The 13745-nt window shown below is 40.1% G+C and overlaps 1 protein-coding gene across 2 annotated transcripts; it reads right to left on the bottom strand.

The window, feature by feature from the left end:
* Window positions 1-789: 789 nt before the first annotated feature.
* LOC137875516 (calcium-binding protein 2-like) lies at window positions 790-13700 on the bottom strand. 2 transcript variants are annotated; one of them, XM_068714846.1, is made up of 7 exons: window positions 13572-13700; window positions 12664-12945; window positions 4250-4280; window positions 4028-4162; window positions 1765-1874; window positions 1174-1321; window positions 790-1068 (listed from the first exon to the last, which is right to left on the bottom strand). In XM_068714846.1, the coding sequence occupies exons 1-7, from the start codon at window positions 13653-13655 to the stop codon at window positions 1043-1045; spliced, it is 816 nt and encodes a 271-aa protein (XP_068570947.1). In that variant the 5' UTR covers window positions 13656-13700; the 3' UTR covers window positions 790-1042. The 2 variants fall into 2 exon arrangements, with proteins under 2 accessions (XP_068570947.1, XP_068570948.1); XM_068714847.1 differs by lacking the exons at window positions 12664-12945; window positions 13572-13700 and adding exons at window positions 6418-6606; window positions 7242-7280.
* Window positions 13701-13745: the final 45 nt, after the last annotated feature.

Here is a 13745-nt window from a genome sequence, read left to right as displayed (position 1 = left end):
ATGAGTAGCGCAGTAGGACAGAGAGGCGGAACGGACTATTTATATTATGCACTGAGAATAACAGAGCCGATAAATTGAACCTGGAGCAGATAGATAGAAATTACTCCACCAGATCTAAACATACACATTATTGTTTGCTGCTATTTTAATTCTCTGAATTCTGTATATAGAATATTTAATAAATACAGTATTTGAGAGTAAGTGTTTTGATGTAATTTATCTTATTTCCTGTATTATATATTTTTTTATGACTGAACTGTTGGCTGTCAAGTTGCATTGTGGGTAATGTATGTGTCAGATTTTGACAAGGAAGAAGAATGTTTGGAATACTATGGCTGTGTAATATCTCTGGTTCTGCTGCATCAATGTTTACCGTCCATCGTGAGTCTGAAAGTGTTACAGCAGTGCAGTGACAAGCATCTCCTTTATACTAATGCTACATATTATTTATGAATTGCAGAAAGGAGAAGTTACTTAATGTAAACATTCCAATGACAACTGAAATTATGAAACCTTTTGTTTTGTATATTGGGAAAATATTAAGTTTTTGCATGCTTACCAACTTGTGGTGTACCTCAGCACAAACAATGCACGTTCTTTTCAGCTACAACACTGCTCTCTTTCACGATTCAACAAACCATTTCACAGTCAATGTTATAAACGTAATAATTTGTCCATCCATCCAATTTTTGTACATTTCTTTTAATAAAAAAAAAAGATTTTTACAGTTCTACAAACAAGAATTTACACTCAAAGTTCAAAGAATGATATATAAAAATACATCTAAAAAACACAATGTCATAAATGTTGTCTATGAAGCAGCTTTTGATATGTTTTACTGCTGTTGAAGATCTTTATCGTTGAATATTTGTCTATTCAAAGCATTTTTTCTCCTTTTTTTTCTTTATTTGATACAAAAATACAATTTTAGATGTGTGCTCTTGCAAGCAGGTGATTCACCTATGTGTTCACTACAATGTGTTTGTTCTCTAATCCAGAAGTTTCATAATGTCTGTCTGTCCATCTCAATCTGACATGCCGGTCAGCGGGACATCATTCGCACAAACTCTGAAACGACAAGAGAATGGAGTGAGATGATGAAGAATGATGAGGATGAATGTAGTTGCCTACATTCACATTCAGATCCCAATATGCAAATCAAATTTATTTTACCCTCAAAGTCCACCAGACCGTCTCCGTTGAGGTCGACATCTCGGAGGATCTCGTTGATCTCCCTGTTGGTCACTTGTTCTCCCATCAGCTTCTTCATGGCTTCACGGAGCTCAATTAGACTGATCTGACCGTCACCATTAGAGTCAAACTGGACACAGTGAGAGAGAATCACATCTAAATTGAATCACATGTTTTAATAGTATCAAACCGAAAATACTGGGACATTTTAGGAAATGGACTAGTTGCATTGCCATCCCCCCATAGTCTTGCTCTTTATACCCCCACAGGTTGGCATCAAAGTAAGACATCATCAAATCCTTCACTTTGTGCCCCCTTGACCCCCTTGAGTAGCTGAAACAAACAACCATTTATGTAAATTACATTATCAAGAACAAAAATTGCATTTATTTGAATCAGCTTCTGTTGTACAAACTTTTCTTCCCTTTCAAAAGTCTGAACATCTTGTTACATTTTGTTTTGCTGTCTGAATAACTCTCACTTAACTGGAATCTTGTTATTAGTTACACCTGTGTTTGATGAGTCAAAATGCCTGCAGTGAAAAATAACGGCTTTAACAATTTATCACCTGACCTCTTTGAATGCATCTCGTAGTTCTTTGACTCCAATCATGTCAGCTGTCTCTGCCAGCATCTTGGGTCCCATCAGCTCCACAAAGTCCTCAAAGTCAACTTTACCTCCACCTGAAACAAACAGGTTAGATGAAAAACGGCCCTACTTTCTAATCTAATCAACTCTCATTAAAATACAACGGTAAAAAGCATGAATGCTCAATTGCTAAGCCCCAGCTACTCTGTCAAGCTGTCAGTTACCTTGGAGCACACACTGTCACTAACTGCACTCCCTGGATTCATATTTTATGAATTTTGGAAAAACAGAAGGGTTTTTAAAATGCATTTCAAAGATTTAGCCAGGATGTCAAATCACCTGGGAATCGAGACAGGAGACAATGAAATTAAGGAACTAAATTGTTCCTGTAAAGCCGGCCAGGTCTTTATTAACTGTTGCAATCAATAAAAAGCAAAAGCAGCATGAATATACCTTAAGTAGCTTGTATAGCATAGAAGTGCTAACGCTAGTGAATGGTGTGTTAACTTATTCAGCTAATGTTTCGCTCCACAGGTTTTTATGTAGAATAGTAACATTTTAAAAACGTATATCTCCTTCCAACCTTTCCGGGTAAAGAGTATCACTATTACACAATGGAGAAACCCAGAGGGGGGTGATTGGTTTGAACGGCTTGCCTGATCTAAACCAAAGTGGTGCTTTGTTGATGGATTTCTGTGCTAGTCATGGATTGGCCACAACAAACACCATATTCAAGCATGTTTAATGAGGGGGAACTGGGAACGTCTAGCTGAGATTCCTGTCCATGAGATCTTCAACTCCCACCTACGGTAGAATTTTTTTTGTGCATCCATGGGGAGGCTTGGGACATGGAATCTGAGTGGGCCATGTTCAAAGTGGCTGCTAGGAGTTGTGATCAGAAGGTCATCGTGCCTGTCTTGGCAGCAACCTAAGTAGGCTGTCAAGCTGAAGAAGGAGCATTTCTGAATCCGACGATTCAGATAGGAAAAGCAGGTCTTGGCTCAGGCTATGTTCAGCAGGTGAGTAGATCTACAGACCCGGACTGGGTATATTTTTATTGAGCGGTGGAACAAGCACTTTGAGGAACACTTCTCCCGTGGAGGAGGCATAGTTTGAAGATTTAAGCAAAGACCCATCCATATCCCTGGCAGTGGTTGCTGAGGTAATCAAAAAGCTCCTCTGCGGCAAGGTGCCATGGGTGGATGAGATTCTCCCTGTGACTCTGAAGGCTGTGGACATTGTTGGGCTGTCTTGGCCTCTTCAGTGTCGCATGAAGGTCTGGGACAAGTGGCAGACCGGGGTGGAGGTCCCATTTTAAACAGGGAGGACTGCAGAGTCTGCGCCAATTATTAGGTTATCACACTGCTCAGTCTCCTCAGGAAAGTTTATTCCAGGGTGCTGGAAAGGAGGCTCTCACCGATTGTGGAACCTCAGATCCAGGACAAACAAGCGGCAAACACGTTTCCAGTGGATGTTGGCCTCTGCCAAGGTTGTCCCTTGTGGCCAATACTGTTTGTGATTTTCATGGACAGGATCTCAAGGCACAGCTGGAGGTATGAGAGAGTTTGGTTTTGAGATCTCAGAATTGTGTCTCTGCCCGTTGCAGATGATGTGGTTCTGTTGACTCCTTCAGAACGTGACCTTCAGCAGGCACTGGGGTGGTTTGCAGTAGAGTGTAAAGCAGTCTGGATGACAGTCAGTATCTCCAGATCTGAGGCCGTGGTTCTCTGCCGGAAAACGGTGGATTGCACCCTCCGGGTTGGGAGTGAGTCCCTGCCCCAAGCAAGGGAGTTCAAGGCCAGTCTGTGTTGAAGGAGCGGGACTTAGTGGAGGATTGATTGCATTAACAGTAAACACAAGATATTGCATTTTATTTTAATCAATATAAGAAAAATAACCCATGTAGTTTAAACAACGTTGAAGACGTTTCTGCTGCAAACTAGTTATTCTCTTCTGCTCCGTTTTGTTCTCGTTGTGATCGATTTTATTCTTTTTTTAAAAGATGTTATGCCTTTTTGTGGCATTTTACCTTTATTTGACAGTCACTGTAGCGAAAGACGAGTCAGAGAGAGAGAAGGTTAACTATGACATGGAACAAGGGTCGCCTGACCGCAGGTCAAACTGTGGACAATGTGATTGACCACGCCCCAGTCTTTTCTTTTTATGTTTCCGTTCCTGTTCTATTCTGTTCCCTTTTACTCCACTCTACTCTGTTCTCCCAGATGTTTCAGGCTGTTGTTCCACTTACAGATCTGCTGGCTCAGTTCGATGAGCTCCATCTCTGTCGGCATGTATCCCATGGTCCTCATACACTCCCCCAGGTCTTTGTGACTGATGTAGCCTTTTTTGTTCCTATCAAATTCCACAAATGCCTCGCGGAGCTCTGATTTAAAGAAACAAACATGCTGTTAGTCAGTCAGCTGTCACATTAACATGCTGTAGAGCAGAAACACAGAGGAAATCATCTCACCGTCAAGCTCCTCTGGTCTCAGCTCTCTGTCCTATTGAAAGAAAGCAGAGACGCACATTAGCTTCTCCCTTCACTACTCATGATGAGAATATTTAGAGAGCTTGTTTGGCATAGTAGAGATATAAACACAGTCCGATTTAAAGCAACACCATTGTAGAAACACCCAGACAACAACTGAACTGGGAGGAAGGATACACAAACAGAAGATGAGAGAAATGATTATTGGAGTTTGGTTTTATGCGGTCAGGATGGTATGAAATGTAATAAACTGTCCACTGCTTCAAATCTGAGCCCATGAATGTATGTATTATAGTCAGGCTTTTATACTAAAACATAATTTGCAAATGTAGGGAAGTGATTCAGTGTTATGTGCTTTAGTTATTCAGTAAGCTGTATTAAATAGACAAAGCCAGTGCAGTGCATCTCCAAATGAAAAGCAGAGTTTAAATATATGGATTAAATTGTACACTGCATTAATATATGTATATGTATATATATATATATATATATATATATATATATATATATATATATATATATATATATATTGTATATATGACAATTCATGCACCATCAATCACAAGGGGTGACCACATTATTTGTGGGAGGTTGCCAGGCAACAAACATCTGGAGATCAGGAGATTTGGGAGGTTTAGTTGGTACTTTGGTCAGTTAATTGCTCAGACATAAGGCATAAGTACACATATAGTATATCCATACACTGTCTTGTACATTGCACTCAAGCTTACACGCAAGCCCGGCAGTACAAAAAGCAAACAATGGAAATTGTGGTTCAGTATAGAGGATGTTAGGCTAAGAGCTTTAGAGAGAAAGCAATATGGGACAAATCCTCTGGGATCATATTTTATTTCTTTGGTTGCCTCAAGCCTCATTTAGTCACACAACAAACTAAATGTGCAATGTGAGTAGCCATCCTCCTTGGGAAACACTGACAAAGAGTTTCATATTGGTACAAACGGAAAAGATTGGAAAAATCCTGTCATGCTCAAGGTGTTGTTTCCTCCTTTTTAAAAGCCATTTCACACCAACTACAGCTTTTCTTACAAAAAATCTGCTTCCAATGTACTTCCAATTTCATTAAATTTTGGAAAAATGTTTTGACCAATGAAATCCTTTTTTCCAAGTGATGTCATTACTCCAGGAACAGCTTCAGGTAACCTGCTGCCAAAATGAGTAAATGTCAAATCGATTTGGTTTCTCAACACCCGATATTGTACAAGAAACACAGTGACGACTACCTCAACAATCAAATAAAGGACAATATATGGATTGAGATCGCCCAGCAGCTGAGATACAATGAAGATGGTAATGTATCTGATATGCACTTGCTAATGTTACATGTTGGTCACGGAACAGAGATAGCCACAACAACTAACGTTAGCATTTTGTATACGTTTATGTATTGTGTAGTTAGCCCGGAAATTCTCTGGGGTCTTAACTGTGGGTCCATAGTTGACGCCCCATTTCTCTCAGACAGGTACTCAGTTTAAGTAATGGCCTCTTAGTAGCTGTTATAGCAGCAAGGCTTAGTGTTAATTAACTAATCATTCCTCCAGTTCTACCTGTGCCTACTATCCAAGTTGCCAAAGTTTGCTGTAATCAGTTGGTTTGTGCTAATTCAATTCAACATGTATTCATTTAGGAAACTAGAAACTAGACATTGACACAGAGCCCCTTGACAAGAGAGGGCCTTAAAAATCCAAGAGCCACTTTATGATCCTATTCATTTCAGTTTACGTTGCGCTTCAGTGGTGCATTACTTTACAAATTAGAACAAGCTATTTGCAGACCATGGAGCATTCAGGGGCCTTTTCTGAAGCAATCCCCCCCCCCCTTTGCCTGGTTGGAAATTCAGCCTTGACCTCACCATCGTCCTGTGCCTCGTCACATTTTAGAGGGAGCTCTTAAGTCAGTCAATATATTTCCATGGAATTGAATGAACGATTGACCCCTCTGAGTGCGTGCGGTGCAGATTTGATCCTCTGACCCGGACCAGTGATGGGATGACACACACAGCTAGTGTGGTGGAGAGCAGGGGTGTTCAGTCACGATGAAGGGATGAAAATGAATCGACACGAGTGGAAACAGTTGCACCGGGGGTTGTGTGAGGACCACAGTGTGCACACATTTTGTGTTCTGCTACATACGAGTTTCTTTGAAAAGCCCTGTTTAAGGAAGATGCAGGCCGGGCCCACGATGTTGTGCAGCATGTTGCAGTTCTTGACCAGCGTACAGAAGGGATCGTTGAACGCGTTTTCCTCCACGTCGTCCTGATCCTCGTCTTCCTCGTGGCTCACTGCCCTCAGCCTACCCCTGAGGGGCCCATCCATTACCCCCTTTAGAGGCAGACCAGGCTGTTATTCCACCACTCAGTCATACACTGTCTGCATGACCGACTTCTTCACACATAAAACAAAATCATACATTTCAAATCACGCTTAGTTAGCCTGGATTACATAAAATGCATATTATTTCAGGGCAATCCATTCACATCAGTTATTATCTTTTCTGTGAAAAACCGTCTTGATCTCAACATTCTCCTGATGTATCAATGCTGCTAACACTTACTGTTAACTGTTGGGTCTAATTACTGACATCTTGTGTCAGTACATAACTCTGCTACAGTGTGTACTTAATACAAATGATGAATACTGTAGTGAGTATTAATGTTATTACCATCAAGGGAAACATTTTGTATTGGGCAGTTTCAAACAACCAGTGCTGCAATCCTCCTTTTTAAAAAGTGCTTTACAATTATTACAACTATTATCCAGGGATTAAATAATGAAAGCAAGTTGTGAAGAAAGTTTCAGAAGCTAATAAGTGGTCTTTTGAACTATTTTGTTACATATGCTTTTTCCCAAATAAGAATTAACATCTCAGCAAATTTGAGCAATCACATAACTTTGATAAATTTACACAGATACAAAATAGCATCAATTAGCAAGTGCAGGAGACAAAGGGCTCTTACCTTTTTCATTTTGTCTTTCGGTTTGGTGCAGTTGCCCATTACCCAACTCTCCCTGGTCAACAGCTGCCCAAACTTTTTCTTTCTCTCTTTCTCACTTCTTTATGATCTTATTTCACCGTTTTCTCTTCAGTTTTCTGCTCTCGTCTCTTTGGACTTCTCAGAGCTGCATCTCTGGTTCAAGCTCTGACTTTGGTAGAAACTTGTGTTCCAGGCTGACTATCAGTTGTCACATCAGATACCACAGAGATGAAAATTAAAAAAAGATAATAAACAGCTCTAATCCATACATGAGCGATGCTGAAGGACTCCACCCATCTCTATATGATCCAAAGTCAAACGATGTCGCCAAACAAAAAGCAAAATAACTCGACCAAACCGAGCTCCCTACTGGAAGCGGCTCATTCATGTGTCTCTTCGCAGCAGCAGCAGCATCGCTGTCTCGTTCTCTTCACACTGACCAATGCTTTTAATCCCCCTCTCGCTCTATTTCCTTTTTCAGTTCTCCCTCCTCCCTCTCTCATGCCTCACATGTTGCACCAGCATTCAAATGACTTCATCTACAGTATGAGGAGTTTTAGAGGGAGAATTAAGAGGAAGTAAACAGAGAGAGATTAATCCGTTCCATTTGAGATTAAAGAGTAAGATGGGGTGATGAAAAGAAAAAAAAGAGAGAGGGTTACAGCGAAAAGATGGAAAAATAAATTAGTGTATATTTGGGTGTTTGTAAAATCTGAACCAAAACTGAATCTTCTTAATTTATTGAAATAAAGTACTTTCCGCAGCTTTAGCCTTCTAGTGAAAATGAACATGCTGTTGGGGTTAGATTTCTAAAATAGAATTATAATAGTGAATAGAAGTTAAAATATCCTATTCAATATCAAAAAATCAATATCAATAAAAAGGATTTCCTGTTTATTTGCTGCAACCTAAATGATTTGATTTTTGTTTTTTTCTGTCCTAAACATTAGACTGGTTTAGTACACAGTATAAACACTGGCATGAAGCAAAAATGAATAATCTTATTTGATTTATTTATTATATTAAATCACCAACGACATGGGATTGACTTTCTTTGAATTATTTTGATTAATTGGAAGCTCACACGCTAGGTTCATAATTCCTGAAAAGATGTAAGTTCCCCTCTGAGCTGTGACTCTCGAGTGTTTTCCATGAAGAATTAGAAAAGTTTCTCAGCTTGAATCATGTTAAACTTTGAAACGAATGAAAAACTACACGTGAGCTGTGATGGCTTACGAGAGCCACGGTATCTGTTTCACCGTGCAGGAAGTCACGACTCGAAGTCTGAGGTGCTTTGAGCTCTCTAAAAATGATGACAGCATTAAAATCACAAGTTGAGCTTATGAGTGCAATGCTAAGTGGTCAGCTGAGCTCGTACAAAGCATCTGGCAACAAATCTCTCCAAAAGGAGATTTGGCATGCTGCTTACTACATCCATATGGAGAGCACAGCTTTGTGTGTGTGTGTGTGTGTGTGTGTGTGTGTGTGTGTGTGTGTGTGTGTGTGTGTGTGTGTGTGTTTACCCATTAGATATCAAAATCTGGCTTTGAATATTCTTTCTTCAAAAGTTTAACTCAATCTTGAACTAAATAGTTGTAGAAATGTGCACAGTAGGTTAGTCAGCTCGTCGTTCTTCATGCTGAATGACTCATTTCCAAGCAATTTATGAACACCTCTCTGGAAAACACTAGATTTAAAGTGTTGATTTGTGTGATTCTTTGTGGAGAAACTTAATCTTGTTGGGGGTGAAAGTTTTTCATGACTCTTGAAAATCAGTGTTTTTGTTCACAATCAAAGAAGGCATCTATCCCTCTCATGCACAGGGGAAACATTTGTATTGCTGCAAATAAAAGCCCTGCACACTCACACAGGTGTTTTTCACTTATCTTGGCTTATTGGAGTTTGTTAAAACCTAAAAGATGTCAACGAAGCACAGTCACTCAGTCCTGAGGAGAGCTCTAACCAGACGGGTGCAGCAGGATCGTGCAGGGCATTTAAAAAGAATCCTGTGATTTTGTAAAACTTCCAGTTTTCCCCTCACATAAGACAGGGTTGTGTTGTCTAAACTGATTTGCTCATAAATCATCTTGGATAATAATTAACGTTCATCAAATTAAACTTCTTTCTGTTTGGTTGATATTCTGTTGCAGCACCAGCAGCCACCGCTAGAGGCCACTTTTGGGCAGTGAGTTCTAACGACTGCGTTTTATTTGACAGCTGCTGCAGTGAAGACTTGAGACTGTATTAATACAAGCTCTATTTTTAGCAGAATCTCCGGGCGGATTGAGCCATCACTGAATGATGTGCAGCTTAAGAGTAATGCCCACTGTAAATGAAAACTTTACCCAGAAAAGGTTCTAAAGTAGAAACCGTTTGGACTTAAAAACTGTAATTGTGGCATAAAGGCAGATATGAGTGTCTGATCCTCGTAATAATATGATCCTCATGTAAGAGATCAAAATGACATTCGCTCCCATCCTGCTACAATATGTTTTGCTGCCAGTGACACTGACGAGCCACTAAGATGTGTTTTATTCTGACAATAAAGCAGATCCACAATGGCTTGCCATAACTGTCTTTTAGATTTAGATTTCATGGACATAGTTGTACATAGGACAGCAAAGGAAGCAGAAATAATCTATGTGGATAGTGGACTAATGCAAACAAACCCTGATCATGTACTTAAACTCCTCCAGAAAAGTCTGATTTTGAAACTGTGCATAAAAAAGGCATATGTGCGCCTGTGAACAGCATCTGCATGGCTAATTATTTATTTATTGTGTGTGAAACCCAAATTCTGTGTTATGTAATGGAGGCCGCCACATCTGAATTTCAAATGTGACATCTGAAGTGTAAAGTAACACATGAGCTCAGACCAAAACCAGGACATATGTGAAAACCTACACTCATGTTTATTGAAGTCATATTAGTGTTTTCACCTGAGGTTCTTTGTTTGGGAGACATTTCAAATACTTACCGTCTTTGTGCAACAATTAACTCATTTACATCCATGTTCCTTTTTTAAAATCAGGATATACTTCCTGCATATTGCTACTCACGTGTGTATCTCATTACCACATCTTTGACACCTCAAAGACCACAATCCTTTAACTTTTAGTCAGTAAATGTAAGCCCAACTACAGTAAAATACATCAATCAATCATATCATCACAGAATACACCACCTATTAACCCCACAACATTTCTATTAGTATGAATACAATTAGCTAAATTCAAACTTTAAACAACAAAATACAACTTCATCAACCAAATTAACTTTGACTTTGAGTGAGTTCCTTCATGATTTAATAAAACCGACACCAGCGGCAGCATGAATAACTCAAGACACAACCAATACCATTAGACCGGATTAATTACTAGGCTGATCCGCCCATATTGATGATTCCAGTAAATCATGCCACTGAGAGAGTGAGTGTGTGTGTGTGTGTGTGTGTGTGTGTGTGTGTGTGTGTGTGTGTATGCGTGCAAATTTATGGTCCTGGGTTTTGATTACGTTTCCAGGTATCAGCTTTGGATGTTTGTCACAGCTGTGGGTTAATCGTAGCACCACACACACATGTGACACTAAAAATGCATTGTGTACATGTGTGTGTGTGTGTGTGTGTGCGACGGCCAGAGCGAGTAATGTGTCCTTTCTTTTGGACTCCGCAGACTCTCCTGCCTTTGTCACAAACTTGTGTGAGCAGGTAGACATATCATGTACCGATCTGGTGTCAGATGTGCATCAGCTGGTGTCTAGTAACGAGAGATGTAATCAGAGAACGACTAGAAGAGAACGAATAGACGGAGGAAGGAAGGAGGAGATCAAGGAGTATATATTTTACTGAAGTAAAAGTAGAAACCGGTGATGTAAAACTACTCCATTACAAGTTAAAGTCCTGCATTCAAACTCTTACAGAGGTAAGAGTACGGAGGGATTATCAGCAACACTGTTGGTGTTATTAGATTATCAGTACTGATGCATGAATGTGTGAGAAGCATTTTCAATGTTGTAGTTGGAGTGAGTTTTAACTATATGATGATGTAATCTATAAAAATGTGTCATATTTTACATGTTGATCATATGCTTGGATTTAGAATATTAATCTTAAAAGTAATATAGCAGTCAAATAAATAGAAAAACTCAAGGGAAATACAGATATCTCAAAAAGTACAGTACTTGAGGAAATGTACCGCAACAATAAATGAATACTTAATTGATATGTAATGGGGTTTCAATGAACCATTATCTGGAAATCAACAACTAGTTATGAACTCAAATAACTGCAGTGAACCCTAATTGTTTATTATTTTCATAGGGATATAAAGACAATTATTATAACCTATAATAATAATAATATTACGTTGATTTGTTGTTAATTTATTTTTTTATATTTGAGTTAACCTGCCTCGTTGAACTCATAGTGCAGACAGGACAGCACAAAAAATAAATGTATAAATATGAATTATTATTATTATTATTATTAGTCAATCATCATGAGCAAAAGCGATACATCTTACAGTGTGAAAGGTTTACGATTCAGATGTCAAATGACCTAAGTATATTCATATACTTAGGTCTATGGTCTGCTGCCTATTACTCACAAGTTCCTCCTATAGCGCACCGGTTGTCAAAGTGAGGTTCAGGGACCCGGATGCGCCCTACAGAGAAACCAGGAAAAGATAAATCTTCTCTCCAGACTTTGCCAACATGCTCCTCTCTCCCACTCACTCAGCCGGTCTCTCTAATTTTGGCTCACTTGCATCACCGCTGACATCACTTTTTTTATTTTTTTATTATAATGATGTCCTGTTTCTAACCTCATCATCACCCCCTGCAGAGTTTGCTGACGTGATCAGGAGGACTCTGTCTTTAATGTCAGAAAAAAAAAAACAGAGTGACTCACAAGCTGAGGTCAGAGACCGGAAGCTACCCATCGCTTCCTCACGCCATGATCCTACGTGTCTGATCTCGGGGGGGGGGGGGGGGGGGGGGGGACAGATGCTGTAATGGCATATAGAGGTAGCGTGCCGTGTCATGTGTCACTGCTTACCATGTGAGTGATGGGATGTGATGTGATACTGGGTGTTCATCAGAACTCTGGCTGACTATGGCCATATCTGTTACGGATTACTCTTTCGCGATGTTTCCCTAAAGGAGTTTAAATCCTCTCCATCACACGCTATCTCCATCCTTAGTCTTAGCCCTCATGCTTTGCTGCTCCCGCCATTTCCAGAAGGCTTTAAATTTGAATTGGAGGCTTAAAGTTTTAACCAAGCTGGCGGCGAGACATTCAATCAGCTCGGAGAACTTGATGTAGCACATGAAACACACACAGAGTGGCAAAAGTGTCAGAGGCACACAGGTGAAGTAGTGAGTCACACACTCACACTGCAGCTCCTACCTGTCCAAACACAGAGTCCACAATGGGCAGCAGGTCGACAGGCTCCCCCTCCTCCTCTTTCTCCCTCTCTCCCCTCTGTGGTCCCTCCATCATCTCATCCAGCTCCTCCTCCAGCGTCTCGCTGTCCTCAGCCGCCGCCGCCGCCATCATCCGGGGAAACTGATTGGATTTCCGGTGGCGAGGAGGCTGAGGTGTCACAGTTTGAGCGTCTCCAGCACCTCCTCCCTGCCCGTTGCTTCGCTTCTTCTGCTTCTCCAGCTTCTTCTTGATGGCGGCCTGCACCTGAGGGGTGGCAGAGGGTTGAGGAACTGAGTTCAGAACATGAAATCTGCGTTTAAGCTTTCACACACCATGGTTCCATCTTTACACCTTATTTTTTGACACATTTAGTAGTTTACAAAAATGCAAAATATGGTGAAGAGTAGAGACAAACTGTGTTTGCCCAATTGTCTGACATCAGCTTTAGAAAGCAACTAGATACATTAGCGTAATCTACTTTATTTACTTATTAACAAATAACAAAGCAAATAAAAACACCACACAGTGTTATTTTAATCATGTTTCACCAACATACATACACACATATACATACATTACAGAAATACAACATTGTTTTAACGTTTGCATAGTATTTATCTAATATTTAATAGGGTATGAGAGATAGTTTTTTCTATACAGCAATTAACACATCTGTTACATCAATTACACTTAAAGATATTTAAGTTACCACATCTTGGAATTGAGTTTTGTGGAACATTTACATACAATTGCAGATAAAAAAGCATTAGAAGATGTTATTGTAAAGAAAGGACAACTTGACAGAAAATATTACACACACACAAATAACACATACATACTGTACACACATAAATATACATGTATGTATACAGACACCTGTATTCACGCACCTGTTTTGCACTCTTCTCCGATGGCGCACTCATCGCTCCTGAACTGCCTCCTCCAGCGGACGGCTCTCGAATGATCATGAACATCTCGGTGTCACTGGCTCACGTTCACTCTCCCTCACTCTCCCTCACTCTCCCGTCGCTCGTCCTCCCCCTCCCTCACCCTCTCTCTTGCCT

The sequence above is a fragment of the Cebidichthys violaceus genome, unplaced genomic scaffold (assembly GCF_023349555.1).
Source record: "Cebidichthys violaceus isolate CVI_PGR_0920_01 unplaced genomic scaffold, fCebVio1.0.p SCAF_2, whole genome shotgun sequence".
NCBI classification, from domain to species: Eukaryota; Metazoa; Chordata; class Actinopteri; order Perciformes; family Stichaeidae; genus Cebidichthys; species Cebidichthys violaceus.
Note: the sequence above shows the minus strand (reverse complement) of the source record. Positions and strands in the feature narration are given on the sequence as shown.